Source organism: Zea mays, chromosome 5, assembly GCF_902167145.1.
Source record: "Zea mays cultivar B73 chromosome 5, Zm-B73-REFERENCE-NAM-5.0, whole genome shotgun sequence".
Taxonomy (NCBI): domain Eukaryota; kingdom Viridiplantae; phylum Streptophyta; class Magnoliopsida; order Poales; family Poaceae; genus Zea; species Zea mays.
Window position 1 is genome coordinate 1,607,157 of NC_050100.1, and position 22,795 is coordinate 1,629,951.

Consider the following 22,795-nt stretch of genomic DNA (forward strand, 5'->3'; position numbering starts at 1 on the left):
GTTGTCAGCATTGCAACCACTGCTCAGGCGAAGATGAAGCTGTGGAAGGAGACTTCCAGGAGTTCCAAGATTACGACGAGTTCTAGGTGTGGGTTAGCGGCAACCCCCAGTCGGCTGCCTGTGAAGGCCGCGTTATCTACGTTTCTTTTCCGCACTTTGATTTATTGTAAGAACTATATGGACGTCTCAGACGTATGATGTAATCGACTATTTCCCTTATTAATACTATTTTGAGCACTGTGTGATGATGTCCATATTATGTAACTGCTGTGTACGTGAATAACTGATCCTGGCACGTACATGGTTCGCATTCGGTTTGCCTTCTAAAACCGGGTGTGACAATACCCTTTGGCTACGAGTCGAGCTTTGTTCCTTGTCACCACACCATGCTCATCTTGCTTGTTGCGGAAGACCCATTTGGTTCCTACAACATTTTGGTTAGGACGTGGAACTAAATGCCAGACCTCATTCCTCGTGAAGTTGTTGAGCTCTTCTTGCATCGCCACCACCCAATCCGAATCTTGGAGAGCTTCCTCTACCCTGTGTGGCTCAATAGAGGAAACAAAAGAGTAATGTTCACAAAAATGAGCAACCCGAGATCGTGTAGTTACCCCCTTATGAATGTCGCCGAGGATGGTGTCGACGGGGTGATCTCGTTGGATTGCTTGGTGGACTCTTGGGTGTGGCGGTCTTGGTTCTTCCTCATCCTCCTTTTCTTGATCATTTGTATCTCCCCCTTGATCATTGCTATCATCTTGAGGTGGCTCGTCTTCTTGATTTTGCTCTTCATCATTTTGAGCCTCATCCTCATTTTGAGTTGGTGGAGATGCTTGCATGGAGGAGGATGGTTGATCTTGTGTACTTGGAGGCTCTTCGGATTCCTTAGGACACACATCCCCGATGGACATGTTCCTTAGCGCGATGCATGGAGCCTGTTCTTCACCTATCTCATCAAGATCAACTTGCTCTACTTGAGAGCCGTTAGTTTCATCAAACACAACGTCACAAGAGACTTCAACTAGTCCAGTGGACTTGTTAAAGACCCTATATGCTCTTGTGTTTGAGTCATAACCAAGTAAAAAACCTTCTACAGTTTTAGGAGCAAATTTAGATTTTCTACCTCTTTTAATAAGAATGAAGCATTTGCTACCAAAAACTCTAAAATATGAAATGTTGGGCTTTTTACCGGTTAGGAGTTCATATGATGTCTTCTTGAGGATTCGGTGAAGATATAACCGGTTGATGGCGTAGCAGGCGGTGTTGACCGCTTCGGCCCAAAACCGGTCCGGTGTCTTGTACTCATCAAGCATGGTTCTTGCCATGTCCAATAGAGTTCGATTCTTCCTCTCCACTACACCATTTTGTTGTGGCGTGTAGGGAGAAGAGAACTCATGCTTGATGCCCTCCTCCTCAAGGAAGCTTTCAATTTGAGAGTTCTTGAACTCCGTCCCATTGTCGCTTCTTATTTTCTTGATCCTTAAGCCGAACTCATTTTGAGCCCGTCTCAAGAATCCTTTTAAAGTCTCTTGGGTTTGAGATTTTTCCTGTAAAAAGAATACCCAAGTGAAGCGAGAATAATCATCCACAATTACAAGGCAATACTTACTACCGCCGATGCTTATGTAAGCGATCGGGCCGAATAAGTCCATGTGTAGTAGCTCCAGCGGCCTGTCGGTAGTCATGACATTTTTGTGTGGATGATGGATGCCAACTTGCTTCCCAGCTTGGCATGCGCTACAAATCCTGTCTTTCTCAAAATGAATATTGGTTAGTCCCAAAATGTGTTCTCCTTTTAGAAGCTTGTGAAGATTCTTCATTCCAACATGGGCTAGTCGGCGGTGCCAAAGCCAACCCAAGTTAGTCTTAGCAACTAAGCAAGTGTCGAGTTCAGCTCTTTCAAAATCTACCAAGTATAGCTGACCCTCTAACACTCCCTTAAAAGCTATTGAATCGTCACTTCTTCTAAAGACAGTAACACCAGTATCAGTAAACAGACAGTTGTAGCCCATTTTACATAATTGGGATACGGAAAGCAAATTGTAATCTAAAGAATCTACAAGAAAAACATTGGAAATAGTATGGTCAGGTGATATAGCAATTTTACCCAAACCTTTGACCAAACCTTGATTTCCATCCCCGAATGTGATAGCTCGTTGGGGATCTTGGTTTTTCTCATATGAGGAGAACATCTTTTTCTCCCCTGTCATATGGTTTGTGCACCCACTGTCGAGTATCCAACTTGAGCCCCCGGATGCATAAACCTACAAAACAAGTTTAGTTCTTTGTTTTAGGTACCCAAACGGTTTTGGGTCCTTTGGCATTAGAAATGAGAACTTTGGGTACCCAAACACAAGTCTTGGAACTCTTGTGCTTGCCCCCAACAAATTTGGCAACTACCTTGCCGGATTTGCTAGTAAGCACATAAGATGCATCAAAAGTTTTAAATGAAATGGCATGATCATTTGATGCATTAGGAGTTTTCTTTCTAGGCAACTTGGCACGGGTTGGTTGCCTAGAGCTAGATGTCTCACCCTTATACATAAAAGCATGGTTAGGGCCAGAGTGAGACTTCCTAGAGTGAATTCTCCTAATTTTGCTCTCGGGATAACCGGCAGGGTACAAAATGTAACCCTCGTTATCCTGAGGCATGGGAGCCTTGCCCTTAACAAAGTTAGACAAATTTTTAGGTGGGGCATTAAGTTTGACATTGTCTCCCCTTTGGAAGCCAATGCCATCCTTGATGCCAGGACGTCTCCCATTATAGAGCATGCTTCTAGCCAATTTAAATTTTTCATTTTCTAAGTCATGCTCTCTAATCTTAGCATTTAGTTGAGCTATGTGATCATTTTGTTTTTTAATTAAGGCTAGGTGATCATGGATAGCATCAACATTAATATCTCTACATCTAGTACAAATGGAAATATGCTCAACATTAGATGTAGAGGGTTTGCAAGATTTTAGTTCAACAACCTTAGCATGCAACATATCATTTTCAGTTCTAAGGTCGGAAATAGTAGCATTGCAAACATCAAAATCCTTAGCCTTATCAATTAGTTTCTCATTCTCATTTCTAAGGCTAGCAATGGAAACATTTAACTCATCAATCCTAGCAAGCAAATCAACATTATCATTTCTAGGATCAATGCAAACATGAGAATCTACCTTAGCGATTAATTTAGCATTTTCATTTCTAAGGTTGACAATAGTGTCATGGCACATGCTTAGCTCACTAGATAATTTGTTACATTTTTCTACTTCTAGAGCATAAGCATTTTTAACCTTAACATGTTTCTTATTTTCCTTGATTAGGAAGTTCTCTTGGGAGTCCAAGAGATCATCCTTTTCATGGATGGCACTAATTAGTTCATTTAATTTTTCCTTTTGTTCCATGTTAAGGTTGGCAAAAAGAATGCACAAGTTATCCTCCTCATTTTTATCATCATCCTCATCACTAGATGTTTCATATTTAGTGGAGGACCTTGATTTTACCTTCTTTTTGCCGTCCTTGGCCATGAGACACTTGTGGCCGACGTTGGGGAAGAGAAGGCCTTTGGTGACGGCGATGTTGGCGGCGTCCTCGTCGTCGGAGGAGTCGCTTGAGCTTTCGTCGGAGTCCCACTCCCGACAAACATGGGCATCGCCGCCCTTCTTCTTGTAATACTTCTTCTTCTCCTTTCTTCTTCCCTTCTTGTCGTCGCCCCTGTCACTGTCACTAGACATAGGACATTTTGCAATAAAGTGACCGGGCTTACCACACTTGTAGCAAACCTTCTTGGAACGGGGTTTGTAGTCCTTCCCCTTCCGTTGCTTGAGAATTTGCCGAAAGCTTTTGATGATTAGGGCCATCTCCTCGTTGTCGAGCTTGGAGGCGTCAATTGGTTGTCTACTTGGTGTAGACTCCTCCTTCTTCTCCTCCATTGCCTTGAAGGCCACCGGTTGCGCCTCGGAGGTGGAAGGCTCGTCAAGCTCGTTGATCTTCTTGGAGCCCTTAATCATGCATTCAAAACTCACAAAGTTCCCGATAACTTCCTCGGGGGTCATTAGTGGATATCTGGGATTCCCACGAATTAATTGTACTTGAGTGGGGTTAAGGAAAATAAGAGCTCTTAGAATAACCTTAACCACTTCGTGGTCATCCCATTTTGTGCTCCCGAGGTTGCGCACTTGGTTCACCAAGGTCTTGAGCCGGTTGTACATGTCTTGTGGCTCCTCCCCTTGGCGAAGACGGAAGCGACCGAGCTCCCCCTCGATCGTTTCCCGCTTGGTGATCTTGGTGAGTTCATCACCCTCGTGCGCCGTCTTGAGTAGGTCCCAAATCTCCTTGGCGTTCTTCAATCCTTGTACTTTGTTGTATTCCTCCTTGCTTAGGGAGGCAAGGAGGATGGTTGCGGCTTGGGAGTTGAAGTGCTCGATTTGGGCCACTTCGTCCGTGTCATAGTCCTCATCCCCTATTGATGGTACCTGTACACCATACTCAACAACATCCCATATTCTTTTGTGGAGAGAGGTTAGATGAAATCGCATCAAATTACTCCACATAGCATAATCTTCACCATTAAAAGTTGGTGGTTTGCCTAATGGGACGGAAAGTAAAGGTGTATGTTTAGGAATGCGAGGGTAGCGTAGGGGGATCTTACTATACTTCTTGCGCTCTTGGCGCTTAGAAGTGACGGAGGGCGCATCGGAGTCGGAGGTAGAAGTTGACGAAGTGTCGGTCTCGTAGTAGACCACCTTCCTCATCCTCTTGTACTTGTCGCCTTTCCGATGCGGCTTGTGGGAAGAAGATTTTTCCTTCTTCTCTTTGTGGTGAGAAGAAGATTTCTTCTCCTTCCCTTTGTTGGAGGAGCTCTTCTTCTTCTCCCTCCTTTTGGTGCGGGACTCTTCCGATGAAGTGCTCCCGTAGCTTGTAGTGGGCTTTTCGCCGGTCTCCATCTCCTTCTTGGCGTGATCTCCCGACATCACTTCGAGCGGTTAGGCTCTAATGAAGCACCGGGCTCTGATACCAATTGATAGTCGCCTAGAGGGGGGGTGAATAGGGCGAAACTGAAATTTACAAAAATAATCACAACTACAAGCCGGGGTTAGCGTTAGTAATAATAAATGAGTCTGCAAGAGAGGGCGCAAAACAAATCGCAAGCAAATAAGGAGAGTGACACGTGGATTTGTTTTACCGAGGTTCGGTTCTTGCAAACCTACTCCCCGTTGAGGAGGCCACAAAGGCCGGGTCTCTTTCAACCCTTCCCTCTCTCAAACGGTCCCTCGGACCGAGTGAGCTTTCCTTCTTCTCAATCAACCGGGAACAAAACTTCCCCACAAGGGCCACCACACAATCGGTGCCTCTTGCCTCGGTTACAAGTGAGTGTTGATCACAAGAGCAAAAGAGAAAGAAAGAATGCGATCCAAGCGCAAGAGCTCAAAAGAACACGGCAAATCTCTCTCGCTAGTCACTAAAGGCTTGAGTGGAATTGGAGAGGATTTGATCTCTTTGTATGTGTCTAGAATTGAATGCCTAGCTCTTGTAAGTGGTTAGAAGTTGGAAAACTTGGATGGCAATGAATGTGGGGTGGTTGGGGTATTTATAGCCCCAACCACCAAATGTGGCCGTTGCTGGGAGCTCTCTGTTCGATGGCGCACCGGACAGTCCGGTGCACACCGGACAGACCGGTGCCCCCTGCCACGTCATCGTTGCCGTTGGATTCTAGTCGTTGGAGCTTCTGACTTGTGGGCCCGCCTGGGTGTCCGGTGCACACCGGACATGCACTGTTTGATGTCCGGTGCATCGGTATGGGCAGCCCTGACGTCTGCGCGCGCTGCGCGCGCATTTAATGCTGCGCAGGGAGCCGTTGGCGCCGCAGAGAGCCGTTGCTCCGCTGGCACACCGGACAGTCCGGTGCACACCGGACAGTCCGGTGAATTATAGCGGAGCGGCTGTCGTGAAAACCCGAGGATGACGAGTTCCGGAGGCCGAGCTTCCTTGGAGCACCGGACATGTCCGGTGCACACCGGACAGTCCGGTGAATTATAGCGCGCCGTCTTCCGAGAAATCCCGAGGGCGAAGAGTTTGAGTCTGAGTCCCCTGGTGCACCGGACAGGTACTGTGCACTGTCCGGTGGCACACCGGACAGTCCGGTGCGCCAGACCAGGGTGCCCTCGGTTGCCCCTTTGCTCCTTTATTGAATCCAACACTTGATCTTTTTATTGGCTAGATGTGAACCTTTTGCACCTGTATAACTTATACACTAGAGCAAACTAGTCAGTCCAATATTTGTGTTGGGCAATTCAACCACCAAAATTATTTAGGAACTAGGTGTAAGCCTAATTCACTTTCAATCACCAAGCGGGAAACGATCGAGGGGGAGCTCGGTCGCTTCCGTCTTCGCCAAGGGGAGGAGCCACAAGATATGTACAACCGGCTCAAAACCTTGGTGAACCAAGTGCGCAACCTCGGGAGCAAGAAGTGGGATGACCACGAGGTGGTTAAGGTTATTCTTAGATCACTCATTTTTCTTAACCCCACTCAAGTTCAATTAATTCGTGGTAATCCTAGATATACTCAAATGACCCCCGAGGAAGTTATCGGGAATTTTGTGAGCTTTGAATGTATGATCAAGGGCTCCAAGAAGATCAACGAGCTTGATGAACCCTCCACGTCCGAAGCACAACCGATGGCATTTAAGGCGACGGAGGAGAAGAAAGAGGAGTCTACGCCAAGTAGACAACCAATTGACGCCTCCAAGCTCGACAATGAGGAGATGGCTTTAATCATCAAAAGCTTTCGCCAAATCCTCAAGCAACGGAAGGGGAAGGATTACAAATCCCGTTCCAAGAAGGTTTGCTACAAGTGTGGTAAGCCCGGTCACTTTATCGCTAAATGTCCATTATCAAGTGACAGTGACAGGGATAACGACAAGAAGGGAAAGAGGAAAGAAAAGAAGAGGTACCACAAGAAGAGGGACGGCGATGCCCACGTGTGCCGCGAGTGGGACTCCGACGAGAGCTTCACCGACGAGGACGCCGCCAACATCGCCGTCACCAAGGGACTCCTCTTCCCCAACGTCGGCCACAAGTGCCTCATGGCAAAGGACGGCAAAAGGAAGAAGGTAAAATCAAGATCCTCCACTAAATATGAAACCTCTAGTGATGAGGATGATGCTAGCAATGAGGAGGATAACTTGCGCGTTCTTTTTGCCAACCTTAACATGGAACAAAAGGAAAAACTAAATGAGCTAATTAGTGTCATCCATGAAAAGGATGACCTCTTGGACTCCCAAGAGGACTTCCTAATCAAGGAAAATAAAAAGCATGTTAAGATTAAAAATGCTTATGCTCTAGAGGTAGAGAAATGTGAGAAACTATCTAGTGAGCTAAGTACTTGCCATGACACTATCACCAACCTTATAAATGAAAATGCTAGTCTAAATGCTAAGGTTGACTCACATGTTTGTAATGTTTCAATTCCCAATCCTAGAAATGATAATGATGATTTGCTTGCTAAGATTAAAGAATTGAACATTTCTCTTGCTAGCCTTAGAGTAGAAAATGAAAATTTAATTGCTAAGGCTAAAGAACTAGATGTTTGCAATGTTACAATTTCCGATCTTAGAGATAATAATGATATCTTGCGTGCTAAGATCGTTGAACTTAATTCATGCAAACCCTCTACATCAAGTGTTGAGCATGTTTCCATTTGTACTAGATGTAGAGATGTTGATATTAATGCTATTCATGATCACATGACATTAATTAAACAACAAAATGATCATATAGCAATATTAGATGCAAAAATTGCCGAGCATAACTTAGAAAATGAGAAGTTTAAATTTGCTAGAAGTATGCTCTATAATGGGAGACACCCTGGCATTAAGGATGGCATTGGCTACCAAAGGGGAGACAATGTCAAACTCAGTGCCCCTCCTAAAAGATTGTCCAATTTTGTTAAGGGCAAGGCTCCCATGCCTCAGGATAACGAGGGTTACATTTTATACCCTGCCGGTTATCCTGAGAACAAAATTAGGAGAATTCATTCTAGGAAGTCTCACTCTGGCCCTAACCATGCTTTTATGTATAAGGGTGAGGCATCTAGCTCTAGGCAACCAACCCGTGCTAAGTTGCCTAAAAAGAAAACTCCTAGTGCATCAAATGAACATAGCATTTCATTTAAGACTTTTGATGCATCTTATGTTTTGACTAACAAATCCGGCAAAGTAGTTGCCAAGTTTGTTGGGGGCAAACACAAGGGCTCCAAGACTTGTGTTTGGGTGCCCAAAGTTCTTGTTTCTAATGCAAAAGGACCCAAAACCGTTTGGGTACCTAAAGTCAAGAATTAAAATTGTTTTGTAGGTCTATGCATCCGGGGCTCAAGCTGGATACTCGACAGCGGATGCACAAACCACATGACAGGGGAGAAGAAGATGTTCTCCTCCTACGAGAAAAACCATGACCCCCAACGAGCTATCACATTCGGGGATGGAAATCAAGGTTTGGTCAAAGGTCTTGGTAAAATTGCTATATCTCCTGACCATTCTATTTCAAATGTTTTTCTTGTAGATTCATTAGATTACAATTTGCTTTCTGTATCTCAATTATGCAAAATGGGTTACAACTGTCTTTTCACTGATATAGGTGTCACTGTCTTTAGAAGAAGTGATGATTCAATAGCATTTAAGGGTGTGTTAGAGGGTCAGCTATACTTAGTAGATTTTGATAGAGCTGAACTTGACACATGCTTAATCGCTAAGACTAACATGGGTTGGCTCTGGCACCGCCGACTAGCCCATGTTGGAATGAAGAATCTTCATAAGCTTCTAAAGGGAGAGCACATCTTAGGACTAACCAATGTTCATTTTGAGAAAGATAGGATTTGTAGCGCATGCCAGGCAGGAAAGCAAGTTGGAGCCCATCATCCACACAAGAACATCATGACGACCGACAGGCCGCTTGAGCTACTCCACATGGATCTATTCGGCCCGATTGCTTACATAAGCATCGGCGGGAGTAAGTATTGTCTTGTAATAGTGGATGATTATTCTCGCTTCACTTGGGTATTCTTTTTACAGGAAAAATCTCAAACCCAAGAGACCTTAAAGGGATTCTTGAGACGGGCTCAAAATGAGTTCGGCTTAAGGATCAAGAAAATAAGAAGCGACAACGGGACGGAGTTCAAGAACTCTCAAATTGAAGGCTTCCTTGAGGAGGAGGGCATCAAGCATGAGTTCTCTTCTCCCTACACCCCTCAACAAAATGGTGTAGTGGAGAGGAAGAATCGAACTCTATTGGACATGGCAAGGACCATGCTTGATGAGTACAAGACTTCGGATCGGTTTTGGGCTGAGGCGGTCAACACCGCCTGCTACGCCATCAACCGGTTATATCTATATCAAATCCTCAAGAAGACATCCTATGAACTCCTAACTGGTAAAAAGCCCAACATTTCATATTTTATAGTCTTTGGTAGCAAATTCTTTATTCTTGTTAAAAGAGGTAGAAAATCTAAATTTGCTCCTAAGACTGTAGAAGGCTTTTTACTTGGTTATGACTCAAACACAAGGGCATATAGGGTCTTTAACAAGTCCACTGGACTAGTTGAAGTCTCATGTGACGTTGTTTTTGATGAAACTAACGGCTCTCAAGTAGAGCAAGTTGATCTTGATGAGATAGGTATTGAAGAGGCTCTGTGCATCGCGCTAAGGAACATGTCCATTAGGGATGTGTGTCCTAAGGAATCCGAAGAGCCTCCAAATGCACAAGATCAACCGTCCTCCTCCATGCAAGCATCTCCACCAACTCAAAATGAGGATGAAGCTCAAACTGATGAAATAGAAGAACAAGCAAATGAGCCACCTCAAGATGACGGCATAGATCAAGGGGGAGATGCAAATGATCAAGACAAGGAGGATGAAGAACAAAGGCCGCCACACCCAAGAGTCCACCAAGCAATCCAACGAGATCACCCCGTCGACACCATCCTCGGCGACATTCATAAGGGGGTAACTACTAGATCTCGTGTTGCACATTTTTGTGAACATTACTCTTTTGTTTCCTCTATTGAGCCACACAGGGTAGAGGAAGCACTCCAAGATTCGGATTGGGTGGTGGCGATGCAAGAGGAGCTCAACAACTTCACTAGGAATGAGGTATGGCATTTAGTTCCACGTCCTAATCAAAATGTTGTAGGAACCAAATGGGTCTTCCGCAACAAGCAAGATGAGCATGGTGTGGTGACAAGGAACAAAGCTCGACTTGTGGCCAAGGGATACTCTCAAGTCGAAGGTTTGGATTTCGGTGAAACCTATGCACCCGTAGCTAGGCTTGAGTCAATTCGCATATTATTAGCCTATGCTACTTACCATGGCTTTAAGCTCTATCAAATGGACGTGAAAAGTGCCTTCCTCAATGGACCAATCAAGGAAGAGGTCTATGTTGAGCAACCTCCCGGCTTTGAAGACAGTGAGTACCCTAACCATGTCTATAAGCTCTCTAAGGCGCTTTATGGGCTCAAGCAAGCCCCAAGAGCATGGTATGAATGCCTTAGAGATTTCCTTATTGCTAATGGCTTCAAAGTCGGAAAGGCCGATCCTACGCTCTTTACCAAAACACTTGAGAATGATTTGTTTGTATGCCAAATCTATGTTGATGATATTATATTTGGGTCTACTAACGAATCTACATGTGAAGAGTTTAGTAGGATCATGACACAAAAGTTTGAGATGTCTATGATGGAGGAGTTGAAGTACTTCTTGGGATTCCAAGTGAAGCAACTCCAAGAGGGCACCTTCATTAGCCAAACGAAGTACACTCAAGATATTCTAAGCAAGTTTGGAATGAAGGATGCCAAACCCATCAAGACACCCATGGGAACTAATGGGCATCTTGACCTCGACACGGGAGGTAAATCCGTGGATCAAAAGGTATACCGGTCGATGATAGGTTCCTTACTCTATTTATGTGCATCTCGACCGGATATTATGCTTTCCGTATGCATGTGTGCAAGATTCCAAACCGACCCTAAGGAAGCTCACCTTACGGCCGTAAAACGAATCTTGAGATATTTGGCTTATACTCCTAAGTTTGGGCTTTGGTATCCTAGGGGATCCATATTTGATTTGATTGGTTATTCGGATGCCGATTGGGCGGGGTGTAAAATCAATAGAAAGAGCACATCGGGGACTTGCCAGTTCTTGGGAAGATCCTTGGTGTCTTGGGCTTCAAAGAAGCAAAATTCGGTCGCTCTTTCCACCGCCGAAGCCGAGTACATTGCCGCAGGCCATTGTTGCGCGCAATTGCTTTGGATGAGGCAAACCCTGAGGGACTATGGTTACAAATTGACCAAAGTCCCTTTGCTATGTGATACGAGAGTGCAATCAAGATGGCGGATAATCCCGTCGAACATAGCCGCACTAAACACATAGCCATTCGGTATCATTTTCTTAGGGATCACCAACAAAAGGGAGATATCGAGATTTCATATATTAACACTAAAGATCAATTAGCCGATATCTTTACCAAGCCTCTTGATGAACAATCTTTTAACAAACTTAGGCATGAGCTCAATATTCTTGATTCACGCAATTTCTTTTGCTAGATTGCACACATAGCTCATTTATATACCTTTGATCATATCTTTTTCATATGCTATGGCTAATGTGTTTTTCAAGTCTATTTCAAACAAGTCATAGGAATATTGAAAGGGAATTGGAGTCTTCGACAAAGACAAAGGCTTCCACTCCGTAACTCATCCTTCGCCGTCACTCCAAGCAACTCTCCATTCTTGGGAGAGAAAGCATGAGCACCAAGCAAAAGAACTTCGTCTTTGGTATAATCTTAACTCATTTATTTATGACCAAAGGGGAAGAAAGTATGTCGAGGGCTCTAATGATTCCGTTTTTTTGGCGATTCATGCCAAAGGGGGAGAAAGTAAGAGCCCAAAGCAAAAGGACCGCACCACCACCAATTTCAAAAACTTAAGTGTCGAATATTTTTCAATTGATATCCTATTGTGTTCAAAAGGGGGAGAAAGTAGTATTTCAAAATGACATATCAAAAACCCTCTTGAACACTAAGAGGAGGATTTCATTTAGGGGGAGTTTTGTTAGTCAAAGGAAAAGCATTTGAAACAGGGGGAGAAAATTTCAAATCTTGAAAATGCTTCTCAAAATCTTATTCATTTACCTTTGACTATTTGCAAAAAGAACTTTGAAAAGGATTTACAAAAGAGTTTGCAAAAACATGTGGTGCAAGCGTGGTCCAAAATGTTATATAAGAAAGAAACAATTCATGCATATTTTGTAAGTATTTATATTGACTCAATTCCAAGCAACCTTTGCACTTACATTATGCAAACTAGTTCAATTATGCACTTTTATATTTGCTTTGGTTTGTGTTGGCATCAATCACCAAAAAGGGGAGATTGAAAGGGAATTAGGCTTACACCTAGTTCCTAAATTATTTTGGTGGTTGAATTGCCCAACACAAATTGATGAACTAACTAGTTTGCTCTAGATTATACGTTCTACAGGTGCCAAAGGTTCATCTACAACTATACTAATTCGACTGTCCGGAATACCGTAGATTATTCCGGACAGGAGAAGCTTTTTGGAAAAACAGGCCAAGCGCGGACCGTCCGGGCCCCTGCGGCGGACCGTCCGTGACAGAAGAATGACCCTCGGACAGAACCAATGCAAAAACACAAGTTTCCACTACAGACTGTCCGGAGGAAAAGCGAAGACCGTCCGAGGCCTCGCGCGGACCGTCCGGCCTCAGGCGCGGACCGTCCGGTCGGTAAGAAACCGAAAAACCCGAAGGTGACGGGTTCAGAGAAATGAATTATAGGGGGCCTCGCGGACCGTCCGGGGTGCACGACCGGACCGTCCGCGACTGGCTCTGTCTGACATCTGACGACGCATTAAATGCAATATAGCCGTTACTGCTGACCGTTGCATTTTCAGCCGTTGATCTACAGGGGCGGACCGTCCGCACCAGGAGGGCGGACCGTCCGCGCTCAGCAGAATGGCCCAACGGCTAGGAAGTGGTTGGTGGCTATAAATACAACCCCAACCACCTCCATTCACTTCACCCAAGCATTCCAACCTTCAACATTCAATACAAGAGCTAGCAATCCATTCCAAGACACATTCAAAGCCTCCATCTCTCCAAGTTTCACAATTGAGAAAATAGATCATTAGTGATTAGTGACTTGAGAAAGAAAGTGATTCGTGTGTTATTTGTCGCTCTTGTCGCTTGGCTTTTGCAATCGTGCTTTCTTTCAATCTTTCTTACGTTCAACTCAATTGTAACCAAGGCAAGAGACACCAATTGTGTGGTGGTCCTTGTGGGGAAGTTTGTTCCCGTTTGATTGAGAAGAGAAAGCTCACTCGGTCCGAGGGACCGTTTGAGAGAGGGAAGGGTTGAAAGAGACCCGGCCTTTGTGGCCTCCTCAACGGGGAGTAGGTTTGCGAGAACCGAACCTCGGTAAAACAAATCCGCTTGTCACACTTCTTATTTGCTTGCGATTTGTTTTGCCCCCTCTCTCGCGGACTCGATTATATTTCTAACGCTAACCCGGCTTGTAGTTGTGATTAATTTTTGTAAATTTCAGTCTCGCCCTATTCACCCCCCTCTAGGCGACTATCACACAACCTGTCGATGATCAGAAGTAGGGACATCCTATCCGAACCAGTATAAATCTTGCGCCCACCTCGCACACTGTCCGGAGCCCGGAATGTGCACACCAAATTTATTTGTCGGAGCGAGGTTCGAAAAACCGACATATAGTTTCTAGATCGCACCAAAGGGATACAACCAGAAAACAGGACATGGTTAGCACACGCATCGATAGTCGGCACACTTCTAAATTGAGCTAAACCAATGATGATGTAGCGTGTGCGGCGATGCTGTCCATGTTGGCGCGCGCGGATCCGGGGTGCACCATACGTGGATCTGAACGCGCGACAACACGCCCCAGGGGTCAAATTGCGCGAATCTGACCACGTCCCACAGTGCACCTAGGATTTCACCCTAGAGATGCAGACAATGATATGGCGAGGAAAGAGACAGAGACGACGAGAGACATTGTATGTGGTGCGAGGTGCAACGAGATGAGTTTTTTTTGCTTTTTTTTTCTTTCGCCCTCACAAGATCAAAAACAGTGAGAAAGGAGATATTGGCTAAATAGACCATGACGAGTTGGCCTGAAACACGACTAATTAAATAGTGTTGTGACCCGGTCAAAAAACTATACCATGCTTGGACCGTCTTCTCGACATGTAGTATCAATACGACCCAATTATATTTTTTATTTTCAAACTATTAGTATATACACACATAAGACATATCTTTTATATAACACAATATTTAGCAATGAGATTCTTTTATTACAGTTTGCTCCACGCCCTAAAGGATAGCCCACGAGCCGCTCGTCACATGTTCTCGCTTGTTAAAGGAAACTCATTAGAGCATGTACAATCTAGAGACTACGGTTTGGTTTTCTAAATACAATATAACTAATAATGTATAATATAACTTTAAGTATCTAAATCATAAATAGTCAAAAAAATATATATAAAGAATCATATAGAGATAAGCTCTTCACAAATAACGATCTCTCGGTGTTTTTTTTTGGGAAATTTGGATTCATACCATTAAAAGATCACTACTTTGGATCCATACCATTACTATCTCACTTATATGTGGGTCCACATGAGTCAATGATATGTGGGTCCATGATATATATCTAAAGTTTAGATCTTTTAATGGTATAGATCCAATTGTCCTTTTTTTTTGGCTTAGCACCATAAAAATCCCTCAAAAGCATGCCCCGCCGCCCCGTCCAACCAGCCGGTCCAGCCCACAGTCCACGAGGACACGATCCCCGACCTCATATCAGGTTCCCCTCCCCATCCCGGAGAGCAAAAGCGCTTCTCTCGCTAGCGAGTTCGGCAGTAGAAACCCTAAAAAAAGACACCGCCCTCCCCTTCGCTAGCGGAACCGCCCTCCCCTCGCCGGGGTAGGGGTTTCGGGGGTAGACGCCCGCCATGGACGCGTTCCGGAAACAGCTGGACGTGCTCATGGGCGCCAACCGCAACGGCGACGTCGAGGAGGTGAGCCGCAACTACTACGACCGCGACGTCTGCCGCCTCTTCCTCGCCGGTCTCTGCCCACACGACCTCTTTCAGCTCACGGTATCCTCGTTTCTCCCCTGACGTTTCGTTGGAATTTTGGTTAGGTTTTACCATTTCGAAATATGAAATTATCTATTTAGTTTTTTGAATATTTATCTATTTTGGATAAACTCATGGATTAATGGAATATTGGGCTGGTAACGTTCGCATGTGCTAGAGCCTGTTGCCAGCTTTTTACGAGGGAAATAAAACCAGATGTAGTCTAACCTACTTATCTGGTGATTGCAGAAAATGGATCTCGGTCCTTGTTCTAAGATTCACTCTCTTCAACTGCGGAAAGAGTATCCTTCATTTTCCTCGTCGTCTTTGTTTTTTCTCTCTTCATTTTTTGGAGGAAAATTTTTTGTGCAAAGTTCCACATGTTTCCTGAGCTGTTGGTAGTTATGAAGAAGCGAAAGCAAAGGGAACAGAAAATTTTGATAGAGAACTCGAGGATATGATAGAAAGGCTCATTGTGGAGTGTGACAGGAAAATTCAGAGGGCCCTAAAACGGCTTGCAGATGATGATGCCAATGCTGCTATTGCGATATCGGTCTCTGAGGTTACTCTGGTATCTGCTAGGACTCACTTATATATCAATTGCAAAAGTTTATTTGTAACGGAAACTCTTGATTTGAGGTGTATTAAATTGATTGTATTGTCAATGTTCACAGACGGATGACATACTGCAGCTGTCAAAACAGATAAAGGAGAAAATGGCAGAAGTTGATGCCTTTGGTAATTCCTCTATTTATATTTTGCATTTTTTGTCCACTCTACTTTTACTGCATTTACAAAATAACAGTTTGAGGCAGAATGACAGATTCAACAATAAGTTTAATTATGCTGGGAGGACACATATCTTATAGGGATTTGGTACAATCGTGTTGTTAGCTGTTACACAATATGGAGTTAGCCCATGGGGGTAATAGTAACACTAACACTATGATTGTTACATGATGGGATATTAGCCCATTGGAGCAACACCAATTTATGTTTGATTAGTGAGATATAGATATTGTTGCTTGGCCTCAAGTTTGAGCTGCAAATTGGTGAACTAACAGTAGCAACAACAAAACCTTTTAGTCCCAAGCAAGTTGGGATAGGCTAGAGTTGAAACCCAACAAAAACCAAGTCAAGATTCATACAAATGGATAGCTGTTTTCCATGCTATCCTATTCAAGGCTAACTCTTTGGGTACATTCCATCCTTTCAAGTCTTTTTTTACTGTCCCTTCCCATGCCAACTTCAGTCTTCCCTTGCCTATCTTCCCATTGCTATTGCGCTTAGGATCCCACTGGCCACTATGCAATGGTGCTTCTGGAGGTCACCTTTGGACATGTCCAAACCATCTCAACCGGTTTTGGACAATCTTTTCTTCAATTGGTGCTACCTATAGCCTATCACGTATATCATCGTTTCTGACTCGATCCATTCTTGTATGGCCACAAATCCAACGCAACATACACATTTTTGCAACATGTTGAACATCTTGTCCTTTTGTTGGCCTACACCATACAAAAATAGCAGTCTAACCGCCATCCTACAAAACTTGCCTTTTAGCTTCTATATCCTCTTGTCACATAGAATGCCAGATGCTTGATGTCAGTTTGTCTACCCTGCTTTGATTCTATGGCTAACATTTTCATCAATATCTTCGTCTCTTGGCAGCATTGATGCTAAATACTGAAAGGTATCCTTCCTGGGCACTACTTGACCTTCCAAACTAACATATCCTTTCTCATGTGTAGTAGTGCCGAAGTCATATCTCGTATATTTGATATTAGTTCTACCAAGTCTAAAACCTTTGGACATTGAGTCTCCCACCACAAATTTTTTATTTACTCCTGTTTGGTTTCATTGAATAGCACTACATTGTCTGCAAAAAAGCATACATGAAGGGATATCTTCTTGTATGTCCCTTGTGACCTCCATTCACCACCAAGGCAAAAAGGTAAGGGCTTAAAATTGACCCTTGATGTAGTGCTATTTGAATCGGGAAGTCATCTGTGTCTCCATCACTTGTTTGAACACTAGTCACAACATTGTTTACATCTCCTTAATGAGTCTAACATACTTCGTTGTTTGTCCAAAGCCCACCACATAACATCCCTTGGTATTTTGACATAAGCCTTCTTCAAGTCACTGAAAACCACATAGGTCCTTCCCCTCCCTATACTGCACCGTCACTTGTATATTAAGAAAAATGGCTTCCATGGGTGACAAATTGGTGAACTAAATATCGTCAAATTCTCATTGAAATGTACTGTCAGATTTTGAAGGGAGAACTGATGACAAAATAAAGGCCCAGGAAGTAGTGGAAGAGCTAAGAGCTAAAAGAGCTGATATGCAGGTATTAATTCAATTTTTTGAAAGAGTATTTTTATTCTTATATTGATTTGTATTGTTCCAGCACAAATTATTATAATTGTAGTGCTTTGGTTTTGATGTGGTAATTGTTTTTTCTATTTTCCTGCAGGCTACCCTCTTGCTTGATGCTTTTAACAAGGACAGAGCTTCATTAACTCAGCCTGCTCCACCTCAAGTGGCAGCAGTTCCACCACCAGCTCCACCTGATGCTCGTACTCAAGAAATTATCAACGAAAAGCTTAAGAAAGCTGAAGAGCTTGGTATGGAAAGCAATGTGTTGAACTGCTTTATTTTGCGAAGTACCATGGATTAGTGGTTTGTTTCTTATAGGTGTATGTTATTTTTTTAACTGGTGTTAAGTTTGGGGCTTTGGGCGACCTTTTCTCTTTAGCATATCTGTCTCATGGAGTCAACCACTCAGTTAGGTAATATAAAATCAAATAGCCTAATGATATGCACCGGTGAGGTTTTTGGCAGAAGTGAGAAGCTGAGAAGATAACCTTCATGATAATTTTAAAATGACATGAGGCTATAGTTGGTATACGTCTCACATTTGATTTCTAGACCTCCATAACATAGAAGTTTTGTGTAATCGTACAGGCGTGCTTTTTTGAAAATTGGCCACCTAGTCAGACTTGTAAGTATATAATGTTACTGCATTTTAATGGTTGTCGTTTTGGTAGGTGAACAAGGCATGGTTGATGAAGCTCAAAAAGCTTTGGAAGAGGCAGAAGCTCTGAAAAAGGTAGTCAATTAGCCATAATTTCGTATTTTGATGTTCATTTTACCAGTTTAGGTAGTTTTTTTACTTCTTTTTACCTTGCTGTGAGCTGTCTCAGACAAGGGTTTATGACATTGGCAGTATTCTTTTTATCTTGTTTAATGAACCTTGACTGATGGATAATTTGGTTTTGACTATTATTAGCTGGCGCCACGTTCAGAGCCACCTTCAGACCCTTCGAAATATACTGCTGCTGATGTTCGAATTGTGAGTTTCCACACAACCAATAATTATTTTGAATCAAGTTGTCATTGTTTGACAGCATTAGTTTGCATAGTATTTTTGCCTATATTTTCTCATAGCATCATTCGATGATAGCTTTTATGGATTATGAGGTAATCCTGGTACGGATGTCTGTTCAAATCTCTGGCTTGTGTGATGCCGACATAATTCTTGGATTATTTTTTTGGAAACAGATTCAATGTGTATTTGTGTTCCTGTGGCCTAATCATCTAAGGGGGAAACCTGGTTTTAAACATAAGTCCAATTTTGTGCTGAAAGTAAATTAACTTGCATAGTTCACATTTCCTGAATGTTTTGATCAGATATTGTTCTAGAATCTTTTCAGTTTATTAAGCTCTTATGTGCACAGTTTGATCTGTTTGCACTGGAAATTTATTCCTGTCACTATGATCATGCCCGTGCGCTGCAACAGGAACAAAATAATATCTGGCCCTCAACATGTGTTAGTGTCTTTGTGTGCCGTGTGCCACTTGGGGTGTTGTTTTGGGTCCTGACCACACTAGGTCTTTCCTGATTTGCATCCTCAATCAATGTGTATCGTTTGGTTTCCTGAATACAATGTTCCTCATGTCGCAGTACAATTTTTGTGCCCTTTGCAAGAGGCTTAATTTTTTTGATGTTCTCATCATTGGTCAGTAACTAAATGATGAATGTCACCTCCTAGAGTCATTTCTAACATCACATAGCAACCTTCTGAACCTACCACTACCAAGACACCTGCTCTCGATGACAATTCAACTCTAGTCTATCAGCGCCATCACAACACTGGACACACACTATTCACAGTGCTGCACAACCACCTGCACCTCCTATCCCTCCATCAGGTGCCACTGCTTCTACAGTCTTTCTTTCCAATCAACCATCCAGCGCCTTCTACATTTGTTGCCAAACTGTACCAGACAACTCAAGTTTACATTGAGTTCTAATATAGTTTGATGCAACAAAAGCTTCATTCAGGAGCGTTCTTGGCAGCCCAATGCTGCATTGCAAATAGGATGGTGATCTTCAATATTTGTTGTTTTCGGCTGATGCTTCTAATCATCATCCATCAACCATTGCATGATCAGTTCTATGATGGACGGTGATAGCAACCTCCACGATAGGAATGCCATGCTGTGATCTCCAGTTCTCTGTGCTGTAAGATAATCTGCTTCATTCTTCTTGTTTTGCAGCAGTAAGTTGGCAATAGGCCAGCCTTGCTGTCTTTTCTATCTACCGTAACAGCATGGCAGCAGTATGACAATATTGCCAAGTAGAGGCTATAGTAGTAGCAGGTGTACTAGCTGTACTTATAGTTGACTAGAGCTGCATAATATATCAGCTTACTTGGCAATAGAAAAGTAGTCCAGTAACTTCAGTTGCTGCAGAAGCAGATGTGTGCTCGTGTTCTGTCTGTGCTCACTCCCTCTTTTATCTCCACCCCAAAACTTAGTTGTGTTTGTGTGAGCTGCTCACCTGTGCAGGAAGTTCGGTTGCCAACACACACACTCCTAAAAACTTATTCAGAATGTTCAGTTCATCAGACTGGATTCGTATATAACTGAACATTTTTGCTAAATCTGTAGGCGAATGGTTCTTTATCCAAATGTTCATGCAGCCAAGAAGATGCACTCTAGTTTCACGCATAATTAAAATCATTCCTTGCATAAACCATAACTAAGAGCACAAGCTAGATACATAAAAAAGCATACACACATCATACATTTGTTATCTGTGGCATCAAAAAAGTTTTTTAGTTATTGGTATCAGTATAACATGATGTATTGATCTGAATTATCAAGCACCCAACTGAACGGTATATCTGAATTATCAACTACTTAGTAAATGCATTATGTTGTTAGTGTATCAAGCAACAAGCATATTATGGGACATATCTCACTGTCACTGGTTATATTGTATATGACATTATTACTGCAATTCACAAGCAAGTGCCTACATAATTGCTAATGATTCTTTGTTTATTTTATAGACTGATCAAAAATTACGCCTCTGTGACATATGTGGAGCATTTCTGAGTGTATATGACAAGTAATGCTTCTAGCTCTTTGTTCTCTCATTTATCTCAAGCTGTCAAATTGAATATTTTATCCTAAGCTTAAATACACCAACAGTGATCGACGTCTTGCTGACCATTTTGGTGGGAAATTACACCTAGGCTACATGCTGATTCGTGAGAAACAGAAAGAACTTCAGGTAAATTCCTGCATGCTCAAGCCCGAAATACAAGTAAGGTACTGGAGATTTATGAAACAGATTAATAGTTCCAGGGTTTCCAAACTGTAAATACATAAATGAAACAAAATTTACATTCTGTTTGCCCATCATCAGAATATGATAATCTTGATTTGTTCCCTTATCCCCAATCTAAATCTATCAAGGTGCAATTTATCAGGTGCTGAATGTAATGTACCATTTTCTGCTTTAAAGAGTTACTCTGTTTTGGCCCTTTTGGCATATGTGAGTTTTCTTATCTCAAGAGCCTCAAGGTTCTCACCTTCCCTGTATATTATTTGATTTCTCACATTGCCGGGCACTATGGTTATTACGATAGTCATTACAGGAATTAGTCCATGTTGCGTGATTGGAATCTCATGCGATCATCTTCATACCCATGGATACAACAGTCACTGTCTGTTGGCAAATGTAAGCATAGGAGGGTGCAGACCATGGTATGAAAAAAAACATGTTTACTTAATTGTGACGAACTGCTCATGTGTCTGCTTAGTATTATGTTGGGCAGAAGCCGGAGGTTTCTTTTCTACTGCCTGAGCCATATTATGTAGACCAGGTGATAAATAATACTGGTTAAGTTATCCTGAAAGCTTTGCCAACATTTGCTGTAAGTGACAACTTGTTCTATTTTTTATCTGCTACCTCCATAAGTTTGCAAGTTAAACTTTGCTGAAGCAGCCTTGCCTGTAAAGTATGACTCCCCTTTCTCTTGGAACGTTGTCGCTGACTTCATGTATGGCAAAATATCATCATTTCTACTGTCAATAAATAAAATACACTATGCCACCTTGCAGGAGCAGAGAAATAAAAGGAGACCGGGCAAAGCTGAAGATGATAGACGGTATGGTGTTCCGTATTCCACATCCTTACTATTTTGGTCAGCATCGTGGTTATCTGAAAGCATGTATATTTGGTGTTTTTAGATCAAGAGAGCACAGCAAGGATCGCAACGGCCGGTCGTCCAGGGATAGAGAACCAGAAAGGAGAGACAGGGTTGAGTCTCGAGATGGTAGAAGAGATTATGAAAGGGATCGTGATAGACGTCATGATAGGGACAGGCGCCATGACCGTGATCGGGATAGGGATTATGACCGCTCCCGTGGACATGATTCAAGGAGGAGAGAGCGTTCACGCTCCAGGGAGCGCAGCAGGTATTGCTGAATAATACTCCTCGTGTCACAAATTATAAGACATCTCCCAAATTATAAGGCGTCTTAGCTTTTCTAGATGTATTTTTTTATTATGTATACATACATAGTGTACATTTAAGTGCATAGCAAAAACAACATCATCTAGAAAAAACAAAACACTTTATAATTTGGAACGAAGTGAGCACATGCCTTGCATAATACAGCTGCTTTCTTACGTTATTGACTAACCCAGATATTTGTTGCCAATTTCAGGCGCCACGAGAGATACTAAATGTTACACCATGCCTGACAGATTTAGGAGTACTGGCGGCGTCTGTTCAAGATATGGTTTGAGCTTGTGCTTCGTATCTTCTGAAGACCGGTCTACTTGACGCTAAATTCGCATGGAGTGTTAAGCATTTATTAAACGCATCTGGAATCAAATGAAGTTGTACTTGCGAACGGCTTCACTTAAAATTCGCGCCATTTCTAATATTGTAATAAGCTGTGCTTGAACCTTAGCTGTCTCTGTGTACTCGACGTACCACTCGCTCCCACAAATAGCTTCGAACATCCTGTACCTGAAACATGACGCTGTTTGGTGGAGGTGGAGCTGTAAGTGTTCTTTTGCACAATTCATTATAAAAATCCCAAATCTGAGTACTAGGAAATTTTTAGTGAGTAGAAAGTCCAATCGGATGGCAGATGACATGTAGGGCTGGATAAAATGCTCGATAGCTGGACTCGGTTCGTTTTAATTTTGTAGCGAGTTAAACTATCATTCTAGCTCGGTTCTCTAATGAAGCCAGCTCGGGTTAGCTCGCGAGCCAAACAAGTCAAGCCGTAATACAAGTTTATCTAGTCGTTGGTGTTGTCTCATCTTT

At 42.9% G+C, this 22,795-nt stretch overlaps 1 protein-coding gene across 15 annotated transcripts; it reads left to right on the forward strand.

Moving 5' to 3' along the window:
- Positions 1-14,535: 14,535 nt before the first annotated feature.
- Positions 14,536-22,582, forward strand: LOC100191822 (uncharacterized). 15 transcript variants are annotated; one of them, XR_004858108.1, is made up of 16 exons: positions 14,536-15,176; positions 15,405-15,457; positions 15,558-15,726; positions 15,830-15,893; positions 17,429-17,508; positions 17,635-17,785; positions 18,209-18,270; positions 18,451-18,513; positions 20,519-20,577; positions 20,661-20,742; positions 20,942-21,006; positions 21,110-21,192; positions 21,275-21,388; positions 21,576-21,622; positions 21,705-21,932; positions 22,185-22,582. XR_004858108.1 is itself a non-coding variant. In NM_001367158.1 (13 exons), the coding sequence occupies exons 1-13, from the start codon at positions 15,030-15,032 to the stop codon at positions 22,201-22,203; spliced, it is 1,224 nt and encodes a 407-aa protein (NP_001354087.1). In that variant the 5' UTR covers positions 14,906-15,029; the 3' UTR covers positions 22,204-22,577. The 15 variants fall into 15 exon arrangements, 1 of the variants encoding a protein (NP_001354087.1); XR_004858107.1 differs by having other exon boundaries at positions 20,942-21,035; positions 21,110-21,388; XR_004858109.1 differs by lacking the exon at positions 21,275-21,388 and having other exon boundaries at positions 20,942-21,035; positions 21,110-21,218.
- Positions 22,583-22,795: the final 213 nt, after the last annotated feature.